At 49.8% G+C, this 17588-nt stretch overlaps 1 protein-coding gene across 1 annotated transcript; it reads right to left on the reverse strand.

Moving 5' to 3' along the window:
- Window positions 1–1704: 1704 nt before the first annotated feature.
- LOC103188141 (calponin-1) lies at window positions 1705–17073 on the reverse strand. The gene is made up of 7 exons (XM_042342777.1): window positions 16942–17073; window positions 9076–9197; window positions 6584–6650; window positions 4008–4145; window positions 3772–3888; window positions 3227–3373; window positions 1705–2411 (listed from the first exon to the last, which is right to left on the reverse strand). The coding sequence occupies exons 1-7, from the start codon at window positions 17008–17010 to the stop codon at window positions 2133–2135; spliced, it is 939 nt and encodes a 312-aa protein (XP_042198711.1). The 5' UTR covers window positions 17011–17073; the 3' UTR covers window positions 1705–2132.
- Window positions 17074–17588: the final 515 nt, after the last annotated feature.

Below are 17588 nucleotides of genomic sequence, written 5' to 3' on the forward strand. Positions count from 1 at the left end.
AGAGATAAACACGTGTACAAAAAAACCCAATATTTATTAACTACAAATAAACTGAGATACAAGAGAATAGGCAATGCAGCGAACACTATATCACAGGGGGCTCAGTAACACCATCAAGACTGAGCTGAAGGCACGTCTCTGCTCATTGTGGAACACTCACGTGGGAAGCTGAAGGGTCAGGGGAACCTGTAGCTGCTTCTGTTTCCACGACTGTTTGTGGGACGCTGCTGTGCGCGATTGGCTGCCGCGTTTAGGCCACAAATATACGGTCAACTCACTTTACAGTATACTCTGTGAAGCGCTTTGAGACGTTGAGAAGACGTGAAAATGCAAGGATTATTATTAACCTGCTTAACGTTTCTACCCACAAAATATACAGTCAATTCACTTTGCAGTATATTCTCTGAAGTGCTTTGAGGCAGACAGAGTACAGAGGTCTATCGCCCACTAATACCCACAGTAACACTGTGAGACATCAGAGTGTGAACCTTGGCTGCACACAGCACTGAACAGGCAGCAAACTTGGTGGGTGGACAGGGAGAGAGAAGGTGGGTGGGAGGGGGAGAGGGAGAGAGAGGGAAGGAGGGAGAGGGAGAAAGAGAGGGAGGGAGATGGAGAGAGGGGGAAGGAGGGAGAGAGAGGGAAGGAGAGAGAGGGAGAAAGAGAGGGAAGGGAGAGAGGGGGAGAGAGGAGAGAGAGAGACTAACATACACATACTGACACCCACAGTGAACGTGCATTGTTACAGGGTGACAGTGGGCTGGGGAGTAGGGCAGGACTCCCTTCCCAACAGAAGCAAATTTTATTTGACCTTAAAGCGTAGGAGGAAAAGTCAGCGAGGGTCAGCCCGTATCTGCCAGTCACTCCAGCTGGATGGTCAGGTGTGGATACTCTTAAGCAGGTGATGGGTTTCCGCATGTGTCAGACACCCACCCGGCTGACCAACAAAACACACACCTAATGGAAGCTTTCACCTGTGTGTGTGTGTGTGTGAGAGAGAGTGTGTGTTTGTGTGTGTGTGTGTGTGTGTGACTGTTTATTATGTACACACAAGTAGATTTCAGCTCTGTCCCTCTCCCACAGAGACAAGAGTCAGAGTCAGTCAGTGCTGCAGAAACTGACAGCCTCAGACGCCTTTCGCTCTGTCCATTCGTGTTACAGGAACGCTGTTCTCTTTCATATTTAAAATAAAACACACAATAACAATCTCTAGCCCCAGGAATGTTATCAGATGTAATATAATCCAGTTTCTATCCTATTTCAAAAAATGCTGTATTTAGAAACAGCGGAATGTTTATGGAGTTAAGAATGAGAAATCTTTTTGCTCCCTCTCCCTCCGCTCCATTCCCCTCTCCGTTCCCCCCACTGCAAGATTCTCACTTGAAGTTTTCTGGAAATTGCTGAGCTCAGATAACAACGTAAGGAGATCGAACTCAAAACATTCATCATCGACCGGTTAGTGGTATAACAGCCGACTGACTGGTTACCGGCTGCAGCTGGTGACCATCCCTGCACTGCCCCCCCCCCCCCCCACCCCACCGCTGCCCCCCCCCACCCACACCCCACCGCTGCCCCCCCCCCCCCACCCATGATGAGATCATCGAAACATCACTGTCCCTCCTCCTACTTCACAACATCACAACTTCAACGTTCACCGTGGTAAACCCTGCCGATGGGGTGGGGGGGGGGGGAGGAGGGGATCATATAAACGCCGGCACGGACTAGTGGGCTGAATGGCCTGTTTCCGTGTGGTGACGCTCTATGTGACTCTATGCATTTTTTAAAAAAAACAAATTGTTCTTTGAACAGCCACTGACTGCTGTGGGCGGGCAGCACAGGGTGAGGGACCACCGCCACAACAACTTGCATTTATATAGTTGTTGTGGACACTTTTGAGGAGCAAATCTTCCCATCGAGTCTTGTTTGTGGGATTTACAGTTAGAAAGACTTGGGAGTGGAGATGATCACCTTTAGTGATCAATATTTCTTTTAGCGAAAATGGGGTCAGGATGCTACGGTCAGGGGTCAGGAGGCTGGGGTCAGGAGTCGAAGGTCAGGAGGTTAGTCAGTTGTCAGGAGGCCAGAGTCAGGGGTCGGGGGTCAGGGGTTGGGATCAGGAGGGGTCAGGGGGTTCAGTCATACTCCTCGCTGTCCTCAGTGGGGTGCTGTCCGGGACCCTCGGGGCTGTGTTGGCCGGTGGTCACGGTGGGGCTGTGATTGTCCGCGGGGAGGGTGCTCTGGGGACAGTATTTGGGATCGTAGACCTGACGCCCGAGCCCGATGTTGAGGCCGCTCTGGTTGGCTCCTTTGTTGGTTCCCATCTGCAGGGAGGCGGTGGTGTGGTCACAGCTCTCCAAACACAGCTTCTTGTCATAAACCCCTCGCCGGGTTCCTGGTGCACACATCCCCGTCTGCGGGAAAACACAACAAGGCGTTACCCCAGGGGTCGGGCAGCCCAGCCCAGCCTCTCACACTCACCCTCCGGCCACTCCGGCCTGGCTCTCGCACTCCTCTGGTTTCAAACATACAATAACAACAACTTGCATTTATAGAGCTCCACGCCGGGTGGCGTCTCAGGAGCGCTTGAATACACTGACCCTCGCTCGCCTCTAAACCTCAACACATCCCTTTTTTTCCCCACATCTCCCAACATCACCATCTTAACATAACGTAACATGTAGGAGCAGGAGGAGGCCATTCGGCCCTCCGAGCCTCTGCCCCACCATTCAATCATGGCTGATCTTATCTAACTCCAGCTAATACCATAACCCTGCCTTATCCCTATATCCCTTAATTCCTTTTGCAATAAGAAACCTATCTATCTCAGTCTTGAATACGTTCAAGGACTGAGCGTCAACAGCCCTTTGGGGTAGTGAGTTCCATACATTCACCGCCCTTTGAGTGAAGAAGTTCTTCCTCAATCCAGCCCAGTCCGTCAGGCTCAGCTCAACACCCACAGTCATTCTGTGAAGAATTTCCTGTGATCTGCCTGATTTGGGGTGGGGGGGGGCACACTCCCTCCCCCTCCACCATCATCCCTCCCCCTGCCACACTCCCCACCCCCCATGGGCACACCCTCCCGCCCCCCACACACACTCCCCACTACCCTGCCCACAGGCACACCCTTCCCCACCTTGGGCACACACTCCCATAATCCTCCAACCACCCGCTGGGGCACACACGTACGTCCCACCCCCATCGGGCACCCCAACCCCCAGGTACACACCTGACTGGCTCCCTTGTTGCTGCCCATCTGTAGCCCGATCGTGCTGCTGTCCAAGGGAACCCCGATGTTCAGCTTCTGATCGTACAGGTTCCTCTTGGCTCCGTACGGGATCATCCCTGACTGGCTGGCACAGCGGTTAGTACCCATCTGTGTGTGTGAGACAGCACCGACAGCAAACCGGGTTAAGGAGAGAGACAGAGAAAGAGAGAGAGAGACACACAAAGCAAGAGAGAGAGAGAGAGAGAGAGGGGGGACACACACAAAGAGAGAGAGAGACACACACAAAGAGAGAGAGAGACACACACACACACACACAAAGAGAGAGAGACACACACACACACAAAGAGAGAGAGAGAGCGAGAGCGAGGAAGGGAGCGAGAGAGAAAGAGAAAGGGAGAGAGAGGGAGAGAGATAGAAAGCGAGAGGGCGAGAGGAAGGAAGAAAGAGGGAGAGAGAGAGAGAGAAAGGAATCGAGAGAATGGAAGAGAGAAAATGAGAGAGAAACGGAGAGGAAGGTGTGGGGTGGGGATGAGTCAGGCCAGTACCTGGAGGCCAATGATGGTGCTCCCGGCTCTCAATGTCTCTTCATCAAACGAGCGTTGCTGTTTGTCCGCGTACTTTACCCCGATGCTGACCCCGGTATCTACTCCCTTTGTTTTCGCCTGGTGACAAACAGCGAGGAGTCAGCCTGACTTCTCATCCCCTTCCTCTCCCCCCCCCCCGCCTGCCCCCCGGCGCTGGCACCAGCGACACACTGGGCTGTTTGGAGGGTCTCACTCACCATGCTAGCCACCGCCAGCAACGTGGTCTGAACCTGGGTCATGTTCGCGTTATCAAACAGGTCGTTGGCCTCAAATATATCGTAGGGTTTGATACCATAATGCTGGATGGCCTTGATGAAGTTGGTCAGGTTCTCCAGCTGTTTGTAACACAGGGAGGAACACAGGTCAATGAGGAGAACATAAGAATTTGCTGGACGAAAGAAGATCAAGGTCCATCCAATTCGCCTTCCACCATCCTGGCCGTCGCTTGACATGTCGTTCCCATATATACAGTATCTGCAGAATACTATTTCCAAACAAAGCTGATTTGCTTTGGATTTCAGTTCATTTCTGCTTCCAGCGACTCCCTAGGGAGGCTGTCCCACACGTTTACCACTCGCTCACTGAAATAGTGAAGGAAAAAAGGAGAATTCCAGCCTCTCTAACCTTCAATAATAATCCTGGCATTTGATACAGCGCCTTATCATGTATTCGAGATGTCTCAAACGCTTGACAGGAAACACTTCGAAGTGTAGTGATTGTATTTTGTGGGCGAAAGTCAGGCAACCAATCGCGCACATTCAAGTCAGAAGGTTGTGGGTTCAAACCCCAAGTCGGAACTTGGATTTGTCTCTTCTAGCCCCCGCAGTCTTGTGCAGTGTTCCTCAGGGCTCTGTCCTCGGTCCCCTCCTCTTCAACCTCCCCCTTGGTGACATCATCCGCAGACACAGGGTCAACTCCCATATATATGCAGATGGCACCCAACTCCATCTCTCTGCCTCCCCCCTCGATTCCAGGACAACTGACATTGTGACAGACTGTCTGTCTGACATCAAGTCCTGGATCAGAGCCAACTTTCTACAGATGAATGTCAGGAAGACTGAGGCCCTCCTGATTGGCTCACGCCAGAACCTCAGGCACTGGCAGCATCAGTATCCACGGTTGCCCACTCCACCTCACTAAGACCTGGGTGTCTTGTTCGACCCTCAACTGTCCTTTCTCCCCCATATCCGTCCCTTGACCCACTCTGCCTAACCCCACCTCTGCAACATTGCCCGACTCAGCCACTGCCTCACCCCTCAGGGCCACTGAAACCCTCATATGTGCATTCATTGCATCTCGGCTCAACTACGGAAACTCCCTCCTTGTCGGCCTCCCAACTCTTCCCTCCAAAAGCTGCAGATCACCCAGAACTCTGCAGCTCATGTCCTCTCCCGCACCAGGCTCTGTGACCCCATCCCTCAGAGGATACAATTCAAAATCCTTGACCTCACTTTCAAGGCCATTCATGGCCTTGCCCCCTCCCACCTCTCTGACCTGCTGACCCCCTATCAATCTGTCTGCTCCAGGTCTTCTGCCTGACCCACCCAACCATCGGCAGCCAGGATTTCAGCCTCTCTGCCCCCACCCTCTGCCGCCGTCCCTTTGCCTTGTTCCCTCTTTGCCTCCTTCAAAGCACAACGCAAGACCCTCTTTTTTGACCGTACCTTCAGTCTCCCTCCTACCCCCTTTGTCCTCCCTCATCCCAATCCTACCCCCCCCCCCCCCCCCACACTCGGGTCCTGATCCCCGGCTGTTCAGCGCCTTGAGATGTTCTCCCAACGTGAAAGGCGCTTTACAAATGTAATTTTGTTGTTCTTGTTGGAACCCATATAGTTCCATACGGACACTCCGATGAGATTCTGGGGGAACGATGCATTGTTGGAGATGCCATCCATTGGCTGAGACATTGAACCAGGGCACAGTCTGCCTGTTCAGGTGGATGATGAACATCTCATGCCACAATTCTAAAAGAGAAGCGACTTTCTCTCTCCCAGTGGCCTCGCCAACAATCCCCCAATAAAATTGGTCCCTCACTCAATGGCTGTCTGTGGGACACTGGCTGCTCTGTTTGCCTACAAATACGTAGTCACTACACTTAACAGTGAAGTGATCTGAGATAATCTTGATGCGATGAGGTACTGTATGAAATGGATTATTATTCTGAATTATTATTAAATAATAACAATAATCCATACATTTGATACAGTGCCTGTAACATTGATACATCTCAAAGCACTTCACAGGGAAGTGTAGTGGTATTGGCTCAGGACTGTGTGTGAGTGAGAGAGAGAGAGAGTGTGTGTGTGTGATTGAGAGTGTATGAGAGAACATCACATAAGAATTAGGAGCAGACCATTCGGCCCCTCGAGCCTGCCCCGCCATTCAATAAGATCATGGCTGATCTATTCTAACTCCACCTACTCGCCTTATCCCCATATCCCTTAATCCCGTTAGCAAGAGAGAGTGTGAGAGAGTGTATGTGAGAGAGAGTGTAAGAGAGAAAGAGAGCGAGGTATTGCATTGCCAAGCACATCACTTTGAAGCCACTTCAGATCAGCTAAGGAGAGTATTTCAAGACCTTCTTCTTTGACTTCAGACACCCTCCCGACCACCCCCCCATTTCGCCCACACCTCCAGCCCCCAGCTCAGGTGAAAAGCCCTCAACTGTCCAGCGCTATGGGACATCTTTCCAACGTGAAAGACGTTGTGTAAATGTAATTTGTTTTTGTTGAGAGCCCCCCCACCCCTATAAAAAACACCATTTGTTAGTTACCTGGTGCCAGTTTAACTTGGATTGGTTGATTTTCCTCACGGAGCCCGGCTGCAGTTTGTTGATGAGTCTGTTGAGGGGGAGAGAAATGGTTGTGGTTAGACAGGCAGGTAGACATCTGTACAACCTGGAACATTGCTGCACACAGGAGAGTCAACAGCTGCAGTAGCAGGAGGTGTGATTGAGGTCAGGGCATTGAGACCCATATATGAACCAGCTCGATGCTGTAATGGGAAACACACAAGATAGTAAAGGTCAGGTGGGCCAAAGGGCCTTCTTCAACCAAACCTCTACTACGAGCAAGTCTGTCTAATGCAAAGCCAACGAAAACACAGTCACTTCACTACAATTTGAGACATCCTGCCACTTTCTCAAAACCCACAGATTGTTATTTTTATCATCCTCCTCGCATTTAATATCGCGCCTTATCACATCTTTGAGCTATCTCAAAGCACTTTGCACGATTGAAACAAGGGATTTTTCCCACTCAGGTCCTGTTAACCCTGTAAGCCACAGCCCTAACGGGTAGAGTGGTCCTAGCAGGACAAGCAGCGGGAAGCTCGTCAGACACTGCTCTCAATGGTAAGCTAAGTGGTAGACTCCAGCAGTTACCCCAACCCACACACTGAGGGGGGAGACGTGGACAGAGAGGGAAGTAGTTAGTGAGAGGAAAGGAGGAGAAAGAGCTGAGCGTCAGACCAAAACAACAACAACTTGCCCGCATATAGCTCCCTTCACATATGGGGTGGGGTGACAGTGACGGAGTCTGACACCGAGCCAGAGAGGGGGTGTGACCGTAAGCACAACCGAAAAGGAAGGTCGTTAGGCGGGATTTGAATGTGGGGAGGGAGGGGGCGAGGCGGAGGGATTGAGGAGGAAGAGAGTTACAGAGTTAAAAAAATAAATGATTGGTGTTAATAGCACCGGAACGTGGGCTGATTGATGGCTTCTTGGCAGAACCTTTCTGGGAATCTTATCTTTCCACAGAACATCAGCGTGTAAACAAATCATACACAATGGATCCAATTCCACACCTCCCGGCGAAACACAAACTGGTTCCAGAACCGGTCTGGAGCTGAAACCAGGCCCGTAACGGTGGGGCGGGGTGGGCAGGGGGGGTGTCACACTGCTAGGGAGGGGCACCCTGCGCATGTTGGGATCCATCCACCTGCATCACTGCCAGCCCCGAGAGAGAGAGATAGAGAGAGAGAGACTGAGAGAGAGAAGACAATGAGAGAGACAGTGAGAGCAAGGAAGAGAGAGAGAGAGAGAGAGAGAGCGAGGGGGGTGGTAGTGAGAGAGGGAAATAAAGAGCGAGAGGAAATGGGGAGGAGCGAGGGAGAAAACGAGCTGGCCCATACAACAACAACTTGCACTTATACAGCGAGTTTATAAGGAAGGAATTACAAAACAAGGAATTGGGGAAGAGGGAGGGGGTTGGTGGTCTACAGACTGATGGCTCGGTCACGGCGACAGCGCAGAGAGGCGGGGAATGCCAAGCGGAGGGGGCAGCGGAGGAGGAGTAGGGTAGGAGGAGGGGGGGTGAGTGGATGGGGAGGAATTTGTGGGTGCGGGTGACTTTGGTTATAATCCGGTCTGTGCTGAGGTTGCTGAAGTGGTTTAGGAGGCTGGATTAGCTCTGGGCATCCACAAGCTCATGGGAGTAAATCAAATAAGTAACAAAAATATTATTAAAAATCCTTGCATTTGGCACATCGTCGAGACCTCTGAAAGCGCTTCACAGGCTGACACACATAATCTCAGCACAATGTTACTCCTGTAACTCATTGCTTTAGGGTGGGGATACTGTTACTGGCCAGAAATGCAGTATTATTAATTATTATTATATCAATTATACTTACAATTGTAATTAAAATAATTTATATAAAAATAATTGCAATTATAATAATTGTTACATGAATTATTATTAATAACACTGTATTATTAATAGGCTGCGGTGTTTCACCCACAAAATACACAGTGACTCCACTTTAAAGTCTATCCTGTGAAGCGCTTTGAGACCTCTTAACGATGTGATAAATGATCCTATATCAAATGCAAGGATTACTATTATTGGCCACGGAGTAGGAGCATTATTACCAGCTGACAACATAGCATTACTATTATCGGTCACAGATTAGTATTATTACTGGTGGGTATTGTAGTATTTTCCTCCGTTTACCTAGCAGTAAGTTGGAACCTGGTCTTTAGTCGACCGGTGGATCGCTTTCTGGGGGTAATAATCCCTTAAAAAATAATATATTTTAAAAAATAAAATAATAATTTGGTCACTTCAGTCCACGACTGTTTGTGGGACGCAAATTGGCAGCCACATTTTGCCCACAAAATACAGTCACTACACTTTATAGTGTATTTTGTGAAGTGCTTTGAGACGTCTCGAAGGCATGATAAGGCGCTGGGTCAAATAAAAGGATTATTATTGTTTTTGTTGTTGTTGTTATCAGGGTGACTAATCTGTGAGAGGTCGCACTCACTCGCACAGAATGATTCCGTTCTGCAGACTCTTCTGGAAGTTGTCCCCGAGCGCCATCCCGGTCATGCTCTCGATCCAGACCCGCAACTCCTCCTCCTTCTGTATATCATATTTCTGAGCGATCTGCCGGCGGAGAGAGAGAGAGAGAGCGTCATGAGGCGGCGTTCAGTCTGACAACCCAACTGATGCCGTCAGGCGTGAAGGTTGCTACATAAGTACAAGTTGTTGTTGTTAGACGGGAATAACTAAAGACAGTGCTCCATCCACGAGACACGTCCCCAGGATTCACACCCAAGGAAGCCAGTAACATTGCTCCCACATCCCCCACCAGAATATTCCTCCAATCCACTCTCGGAGCAGCATTCCTGTGGGTTCAAGAGGACAAGGGGGAAATATTCCCAGTTACTGTAAGGATTCCCCAATCAAAGGAATCCGGTTGCACATTCGCATCAGAGAGAACATTGGAAGGAAGGTTGGAGCCCATTTAGCCCATCAAGCCGCTCCCACACTCCACGGATCATGTGCTAATGCCTCCCACGATCCCATAGTATAGTGGTTAGAGCGCTCACCTCACCAGCGAGAGGACCTGGGTCCCGGGCAGGGCAAAACCATAGGCACTTTTCCTTACACCACACGCCTCTGTTTACCGAGCAGTAAGTAGGAACCTGGTTGTTAGTCGATTGGTGGATTGCTTTTCCAGGGGTTAATAATCTCTTCAGAAAATATAATTTGGTCACTCATCCATGACTGTCTGTGGGACGCTACTGTTCACAACTGACTGCCACGTTTCACCCATAAAATACAGTCAATTTACTTTACAGTATATTCTGTGAAGTGTTTGAGACATCTCAATGACACGATAAGGCACTGTATGAAATGTAAGGATCATTATCATTAATAATAATCATCCCACCTCCCCATGTCTTCACTCCCCGAGGAGCTCTCTGTCCCTCTTAATCTCACAACTCGTGTCCTCTCCCTGGGGACGGATACTCCCGATTCTCATTGTTCTGCACCAGGAGAGATCCTGGTCTCAGCCCAAAAATCCTCTGCCCTTATTTTAAGGTCGCAACCCCAGAGAGGGAATGGGACGTGACTGATTGCTTATTTGGATTGGCTGTCTTTTGCTGGCAGATTTCAGTGGTTTGTTAAACGTGTTCAGACAATAAACCCAGCCCGGATCTGATTCACTCCCCTTCTCCGGGAGGCTCGGGCTATGTCTTCACACAGAGAGGCTCTGAGGGAGAGAGAGAGGGAGGTTACCATCAGCAACTGCACAGCCAGCTCTTTCTACAACAAACTACTCTATGTTTCTCTGTCTCTCTTTTGTGGGTGTTGGGGGGAAAAGAGTCACAGAACATCCGCTAATCAACCCTCCACAACCGCCTCTCACCCCCGGCTGCGGTGGGCTTCAGTCAGTCACCCCTGGAATTCATAAAAGCAAGTCTGAAGGTGGTGGGTTCAAGCCACAAGTCAGACTTTGAGTCTAGGCTGACATTTAAGTGACATTCGAGGTGGGGTTCATTGTCGGAGGTGCTGTCCTTCAGATGAATCATTGTAAACCGCAGCCCCAACTACCTATTTAGGTGGACACTAATGACCCCATGGCACTATGCATCACTAAAAGAAAGTGGTTTGTCTCTCCCGCTGTCCTGGCTAACGATCCCCCTGATAAAATTGGCCATTCACTCCATGACTGTTTGTGGCACATTGCTCTGTGTTAATTGGCTGCTGCGTTCATCCACAAAATAGTCACTACAATTGACAGGAATTTCCAATGAATGTTTTAATGTGATGGACACTGTGTGGCTCTCAAGAATTATATCATTACCTGATGGGAGAGGTGGCTCAACCCTCTCTGCCTATATGCGTGTCTCTCTCTGTGTGTATATGTGTGTGTGCCTATGTGTGTGTCAGTCTCTGAGTGTGAGTGTGTGCATGTGTGTCTGTCTGTCTCTGTCTGTTTGTCTGTATGTATATCTGTCTTTCTCTCTGTGTTGGACCATTTGCTCCCCTCCTGCTCCCCTTGTTGTTGGCCTGTGCCCAGATCTTGCTGAAATCCTCTGTAACCAGCTTCCTGTTTCAGTAGCCAAGTTTCTCTCTGACTGTCAAAAACATTCAACACTTCATATGATCAGCCATCAGTCACATAAACCTGTTTACAGCTGTTTGTCTGGCTCGGCCACTGGGTACTCAGTGAATCCAAGCTCTCCGGGTCTCTACCCTGTGTGAGAGGCATTAAGTCAATGCAAATATTTGTTCTTGTTGTTGAATCCTTCACATAATGAGGTTAGGGCTTCGGGATAGGGTGCAGAGTCAGGCTGACGCCTAACAACCTGCCTGACAGCACGCTGACACTCAAACAATACAGAGCCTCGACACCCAGCAGGACCTTGGGCCATCCTCCACATGTGAAAGGCGCAAAACAGCATCAACACAACTTGTTGTGGTTTAATCACATGCAGATAGTTGGTTTATTCCCAGGGACACGGAGACCGACTCATGTAGCTCCCTTCACGCGCCCCCAGCCTATCCCCTTCACCCCTCGGTGGCTTTAGTGGGTTTAGACCTCAAGAACATCAAGGTGGCTGGAACATCACGAGCTGTTCTGTAAAGGTTCTCCCACTACACTGAAGGCAGATGTCCACCAGATAGCTAATGACGAACCTCTGAGGCTTGGGGCGACAGCTGCTGGAAAGTGAGTTTAAACTTCCACCATGGTTGACAACGGAGTGTGGGAATCGAGCCAGCCCTCTGTGGGGGTCTCGGTAGTCGGATTCCTGAGCCAGACGGGTCCAGGCCACTGCTGATAACAGCACAGCCCAGCCTGGCTCATCGGCAGGTTCTGGAAGGGAAGATCAGTCACTGGGGGCTGGGAGTCATCCCATTCTCCTGTTAACCCTGCAGCCAAAGCCTGAAAGGGTAGAGTGGTCCAGTGGGAAAACTTGCCAGATAGTGTGGCAGCGCTCTCAATGGCCAAGCTGTGTGGGTTTAGCCGGTTAGACTCCAGCAGTTACCCCAACACACACTCTGGGGTCCCCAAGCCTTGGCTCTCTGGAATTAGATAAGCGGGATGGGTCCCTCCAGGGACATAGTTCTCATGTGTAAATGGGATGCATTAATTTTCAGTCTGGTTTGGATGTTCTTAAAGCACGGTTATAGGTTTCTGCATGAGTTAGACATCCGGCTGATGAAGGNAAAAAAATCAGCCACAAAGTGGGCCGATGTCACCACTGTGATCTCATCAAACATCCTCAGAAAGTTAAACAGAGAGCGCGAGAGAGACCCACACAGCGTGATTGTGCTTGAATCAGGAAGTGAATGTGACAGAAATTGCTGTCTCTTAATTTTATTTGTTTTTAAAAAAAGGAACAAACATAAAACGTGGAAGTGAAAAAGATCAGGAGGTGGGAACTGGGGCCCGGGATTGTGCTGTGTGGTGCCCAATGGAGTTGGTTGGGGGTGGAGTTGGGGGTTGGGGGTGGAGTTGGGGGTTGGGGTTGGAGTTGGGGGTTGGGGTCGGGGCTGGCGTCAGGGCTGGGGGGCCAGGTAGGCGAGAGTGAATAATGGAGGCCCCAAATTCCACCTAGTCTTAGCCTGTGAGATTGATTATTATTAAAATTTCAGATTGCCCAGAATTGTGGAATTATGTGTGCGTGTGCCTGTGTGCACGCATGCGCCTCTGGGTGTGTGTATATGTGTGTGTCAGCACTTGCCTGTGTGTGCACATGTGTGTCTGCCTCTGTGCCTGTGAGTTTGTGAATCTGTGCACCTGTGTGTGGATGAGTTTGTGTGTGTGTGTGTGTGTGTGGAATCGTTGTCTGTGATTTCTTGGGAAAAATGGATACTTGGGAGTCAATGAAACTGTAAACCGGGAGATTACTCAGCACTTCCAGCAAAAGGGGAGGAGAGAGAGTGAGGATAAAAATTCTCAGGAAAATTCTCCAAACTTTGACAGGGTTGGGGAGAAAAACAGAGACCAGACACACACACAAGTCTGCACAGGAACCGAGGACTATCCGGCTCAGCCCAGCCCAACCGCCCACTCGCTGCAACATCAAATGTCACTGCATTTTTTGCTCTACTGCTGGTCCCTGAAACTAGTGTCCCCCTCACCACCCCCCCCCCAACCCCAACCGACCCCCTCCTCGCACAGATCCAGTGTTGGTGAGCTCAGGGCTGTGGTGACGCACCAGCCAGCACTCTCCTCTCCCTGACAAGTGAAACGCACCATTTTGTATCACACCTGAGGTTTACTAATAGCTTGACACTGACATCACCCGCCCAACTCCGCCCGCCTACCCCACCCCACTGCTCCCCGAGCATGCCTCCCCCCCCCGACCAAAACCAGAGCCCGTCACCAGCACAGCTTCCTCTTAACAAGAACATTATAGAAAAATCAGCAAAGCCCAGTGTTCACAGTTTTTTCTAAACCAAACAAAAATCGACCTGACAAACTTCTATGTTCTTTCTCGCCTGAAAAGATACTCCCTCTCTCCCCCCCACCCCCGAGAAAAAATACAGTCACTACACTACACGCTAATCCAAACCGGAGCTCACTAAAATCCTGTGCAGTGCTTTGAGACATCTCGATGATGTCATTAAGTTACTGCATAGAACTATGAAAATTTATAATAATAATCCTTGCATTCGTCAAGACTTCTTAAAGTGCTTCACAGGATACACTAAAGTGAATTGACTGTATATTTTGCGGGCAAAACAGGGCAGGCAATTGCACACAGCATGGATTATATTACTGTTGCTTAAGAAATTTCCCCCCCAGGCTGCGAGTGTAGGGTATTTAAGCATGGGCGGGAAGGCCGTCTTCCCCGAACCACAGGATTGATCACAGCTGTGATTGAAACTGCTGCCAATTCTCCACATGGTTGAGGTATCAGAGAGGGACTCTTAGCCAGAGGCTGGGTCTCAGAGAGGAAGGTGCTCCCTCACAGGGACATACGTTGCTGGATATTGATACAGAGCTTTAACACATCACTGAAACATCTCAACAGGATCTTCTGTAAAGTGTAGTGTCTGTGTATTTTGGAAGTGAATGCAGCACCCAATTTGCACACAGCTCCCAATCCCACTAACAGCCATGAAACGAATGACCAACTTTATCTTGGAGATTGTTCGCCAGGACTCTTTCAAACAGCCATGAGATCTTTAATGTCCACCTAAACCTCGGTTTCATGTTTCATCTGAATGACAGCCTAACATGGGGGCTTGAACCCACAACTTCTGACAACCTTCAGAAGCGAGACTGATCGAGCCAGGCTGCCGCCTGCTGTATTGAACACTGCGGGGAACTCACTCCCCCATTTCACTAGCAAATTGTCCAAGAAAAGGAGAGAATCCACATTGTCCTCTGTCACAAAGCAGAGAGGACTCCGGCATCCTTTTAGGAATGATGTCACCCCTGCCAATGATGTCATCCCTGCCAATGATGTCACCCCTGCCAATGATGTCACCCCTGCCAATGATGCCATCCCTGCCAATGATGTCACCCCTGCCAATGATGTCATCCCTGCCAATGATGTCACCCCTGCCAATGATGTCACCCCTGCCAATGATGTCACCCCTGCCAATGATGTCACCCCTGCCAATGATGTCACCCCTGCCAATGATGTCACCCCTGCCAATGATGTCACCCCTGCCAATGATGTCACCCCTGCCAATGATGTCACCCCTGCCAATGATGTCACCCTGCCAATGATGTCACCCCTGCCAATGATGTCACCCTGCCAATGATGTCACCCCTGCCAATGATGTCACCCCTGCCAATGATGTCACCCCTGCCAATGATGTCACCCCTGCCAATGATGTCACCCCTGCCAATGATGTCACCCCTGCCAATGATGTCACCCCTGCCAATGATGTCACCCCTGCCAATGATGTCATCCCTGCCAATGATGTCATCCCTGCCAATGATGTCATCCCTGCCAATGATGTCATCCCTGCCAATGATGTCATCCCTGCCAATGATGTCGTGTCTGGGAAGTATATCCAATTTTGTCCGAAGGAAAAGAAAGAAGACAAAAAAAAGAGAGAAGCCTCTGATGAACCTTGAACATTGTCCGCTGGAAGGAGGTAGGGGAGAAGAGAGAAGGGTGATGGGAGGAGAGAGAGGGATGAGGGGAGGAGAGAGGGATGAGGGGAAAGAGAAGGGGGTGAAGCGAGGAGGGAGAGAGAGGGGCCTCAGTCAGCATCCACAAGCACATTCCAGCAGATCAAATATAGCAACTGCCCCCTTCACCTTATCTCATCCAGCCATCCTGATATCCCTCAAAATCAGAGGAATTTATAAGCTGCTTCAATTGACAATAATTTATAATCCTCACATTTAATATAACGCCTTTTCATCTCAAAGTGCTTCAGAGCAGTGACAGGATTTTATGGATGAAAACAGCAGCTGATTTACATAGAATGTCCCACGAAGTGAATTTTATCTGCGGAATTGTTGGCCAGGACACCGGGAGAGAGAAACTCAATTCTCTTTTCCGAAGTTTCTGTTCAATAAAATAATTTCCAAATGTATTTTCGTATCACTGTCTGCTCAAATGTATACAACTCAACCGGCACTAGTGACTGCATCTGAGCCAAACTCCACACTAACACATCCACATATTCCCAGGACCCCTGCAGCGTCCTCCCAACAGCACGGAAACTGGAAGATTATTGCAATGAAGGTGTTTTCACTTCCTCCTCCTTACAATAGAGGCGACAGAGGTATATTTTGTAGGTGAAAGCGGCAACCAATTTGGATGCAGCATTGTCCCACAACTTCGGTGTGGAGTCCTGTAGCTCAGTGGTCAGAGCACTCGCTTTGCAAGTGAGAGACCTGAGTTCAATTCCAGGCAGAGGGTGAAACCTTGGGCAAGTTTCCTTACTCCACACGCATGATAACAATCCCTCAAGAAAAAAACAATAATAATTTGATCACTCGATCCACGACTGTTTGTGGGACGCTGCTGCTGTGCACAATTGGCTGCTGCATTTTGCCCACAAAATATACAGTCAATTCACTTTACAGTATTTTCTGTGAAGCGCTTTGAGACATTGCAAAGACGTGAAAAGCGCTATCTCAAATGCAGGGATTATTATTATGATTATTGTTAGGACACCGGGAGAGAGAAACTCCCTTCTCTTTTCGGATAGCGCCGTGGGATCTTTAATGACCACCTGGACAGGCAGGCGGGACCTTCGCGGTTTAACGTCTCACCGAAAGGACGATGAGGCACATGGGGATAACATTCCCACCTGGATCTAGAGTTACTCTCTCAGTATTCCAAACCCTCCCGGCATTCGGCTCCTTCTGGAAACGCGGTTTCACCGTTGAGATTCCAAGTTGCTTCGAACATATAGAAAACTGGGCACAAGTTTGAGAATTCGGGAGGTTTTGCCAAATTCAGGAATTCTCTGAAATTCCTGGTTTAATAAGAGGGGATGTGGAGGGCTGGAAAAATGTCCTCTACACAAATATATCTATATATATATCTATACATATAGCCATGCGGGTAAAAGGTGAGGTGCTGATGGAGATGGCAGATAAGAGAGAGATGGGGAGAGAGAGGGGGAGATATAGATATAGAAATATATATATATATATAAAGATATATACATATAGAGAGATATAAAGAGGGAGTAGAACGTCGGGCAGAAGTGATCAGTGTAAGCAGCAGCTCAGGAGGGGGCGACGCCCAACAACTTGTAAAAGAAATCTCAAACAATGGGACAATTATTAGACACAAACTTTAAAACTTATTGTGAAAATGCACAAGTGCGGAGTTTGGGGAAGTGAGTGAGAAGGTTTGGGGGAAGAGAGGGGCAGAGGACAGAGCGGAGGGTGAGGACTGTCAGACCTTACCTTACTGGTGATCTCAGCCGTCAGTCCAAACCTCGGACCCTTAGTGAACTGTGTGTGGCTGAGGGACATCTTACAGACAGAGGGGGTCTGTGTGAGGGTCTGTGTGAGGGTGTGTGTGAGGGGGTCGGGGTGTGAGGCTGTGTGTGTGGGAGGGGGTCTCTGTGAGGGTCTGTGTGTGTGAGGGTGTGTGTGTGAGGGTGTGTGAGGGGGTCTGTGAGGGTGTGTGTGAGGGTCTCTGTGAGGGTGTGTGTGAGGGGGTCTGTGTGAGGGGGTGTGTGTGAGGGGGGTCTCTGTGAGGGTGTGTGTGAGGGCTGAGCTGTGGCCGCAGTGGAGGACAGTGCAGTGCGCAGTGACGGTGGGAATCTGCTTTTATTTGACTTTAGATGAGAGCGGCGCCAAACCCTTCTCTTTTGAAGAGTTTCTCCCTCTCTCTGTGTGTCGGTGCAGTGCAGTGCAGTGCAGTGAGAGCCCTCCCGGTGCCCAACATCTCCATATAAGGGCACAATCTGATAAATTCCAGGAATGGGCGGTGTTGGTGTGTCCTGAACTGTGTGGTGTTCCCAATCCCCCAATCCCCAGCCCCTCCCCCCAACCCCCTCCCCCAGCCCCCTCCCCCCAACCCCCTCCCCCAGCCCCCTCCCCCAACC

This window comes from Callorhinchus milii, unplaced genomic scaffold (genome assembly GCF_018977255.1).
Source record: "Callorhinchus milii isolate IMCB2004 unplaced genomic scaffold, IMCB_Cmil_1.0 Scaffold21, whole genome shotgun sequence".
Taxonomy (NCBI): Eukaryota; Metazoa; Chordata; class Chondrichthyes; order Chimaeriformes; family Callorhinchidae; genus Callorhinchus; species Callorhinchus milii.

Excerpts from the sequence above, each read along its gene's own strand:
- LOC103188141 (XM_042342777.1), bottom strand. The coding sequence starts at position 17,010 with ATGTCCCTCAGCCACACACAGTTCACTAAGGGTCCGAGGTTTGGACTG. Across the intron at positions 6,651-9,075 it reads AACGGAATCATTCTGTGCGA|ACTCATCAACAAACTGCAGC; the intron begins GTGAGTGCGACC and ends CCCCCTCAACAG. Across the intron at positions 3,374-3,771 it reads GCACCATCATTGGCCTCCAG|ATGGGTACTAACCGCTGTGC; the intron begins GTACTGGCCTGA and ends TCACACACACAG.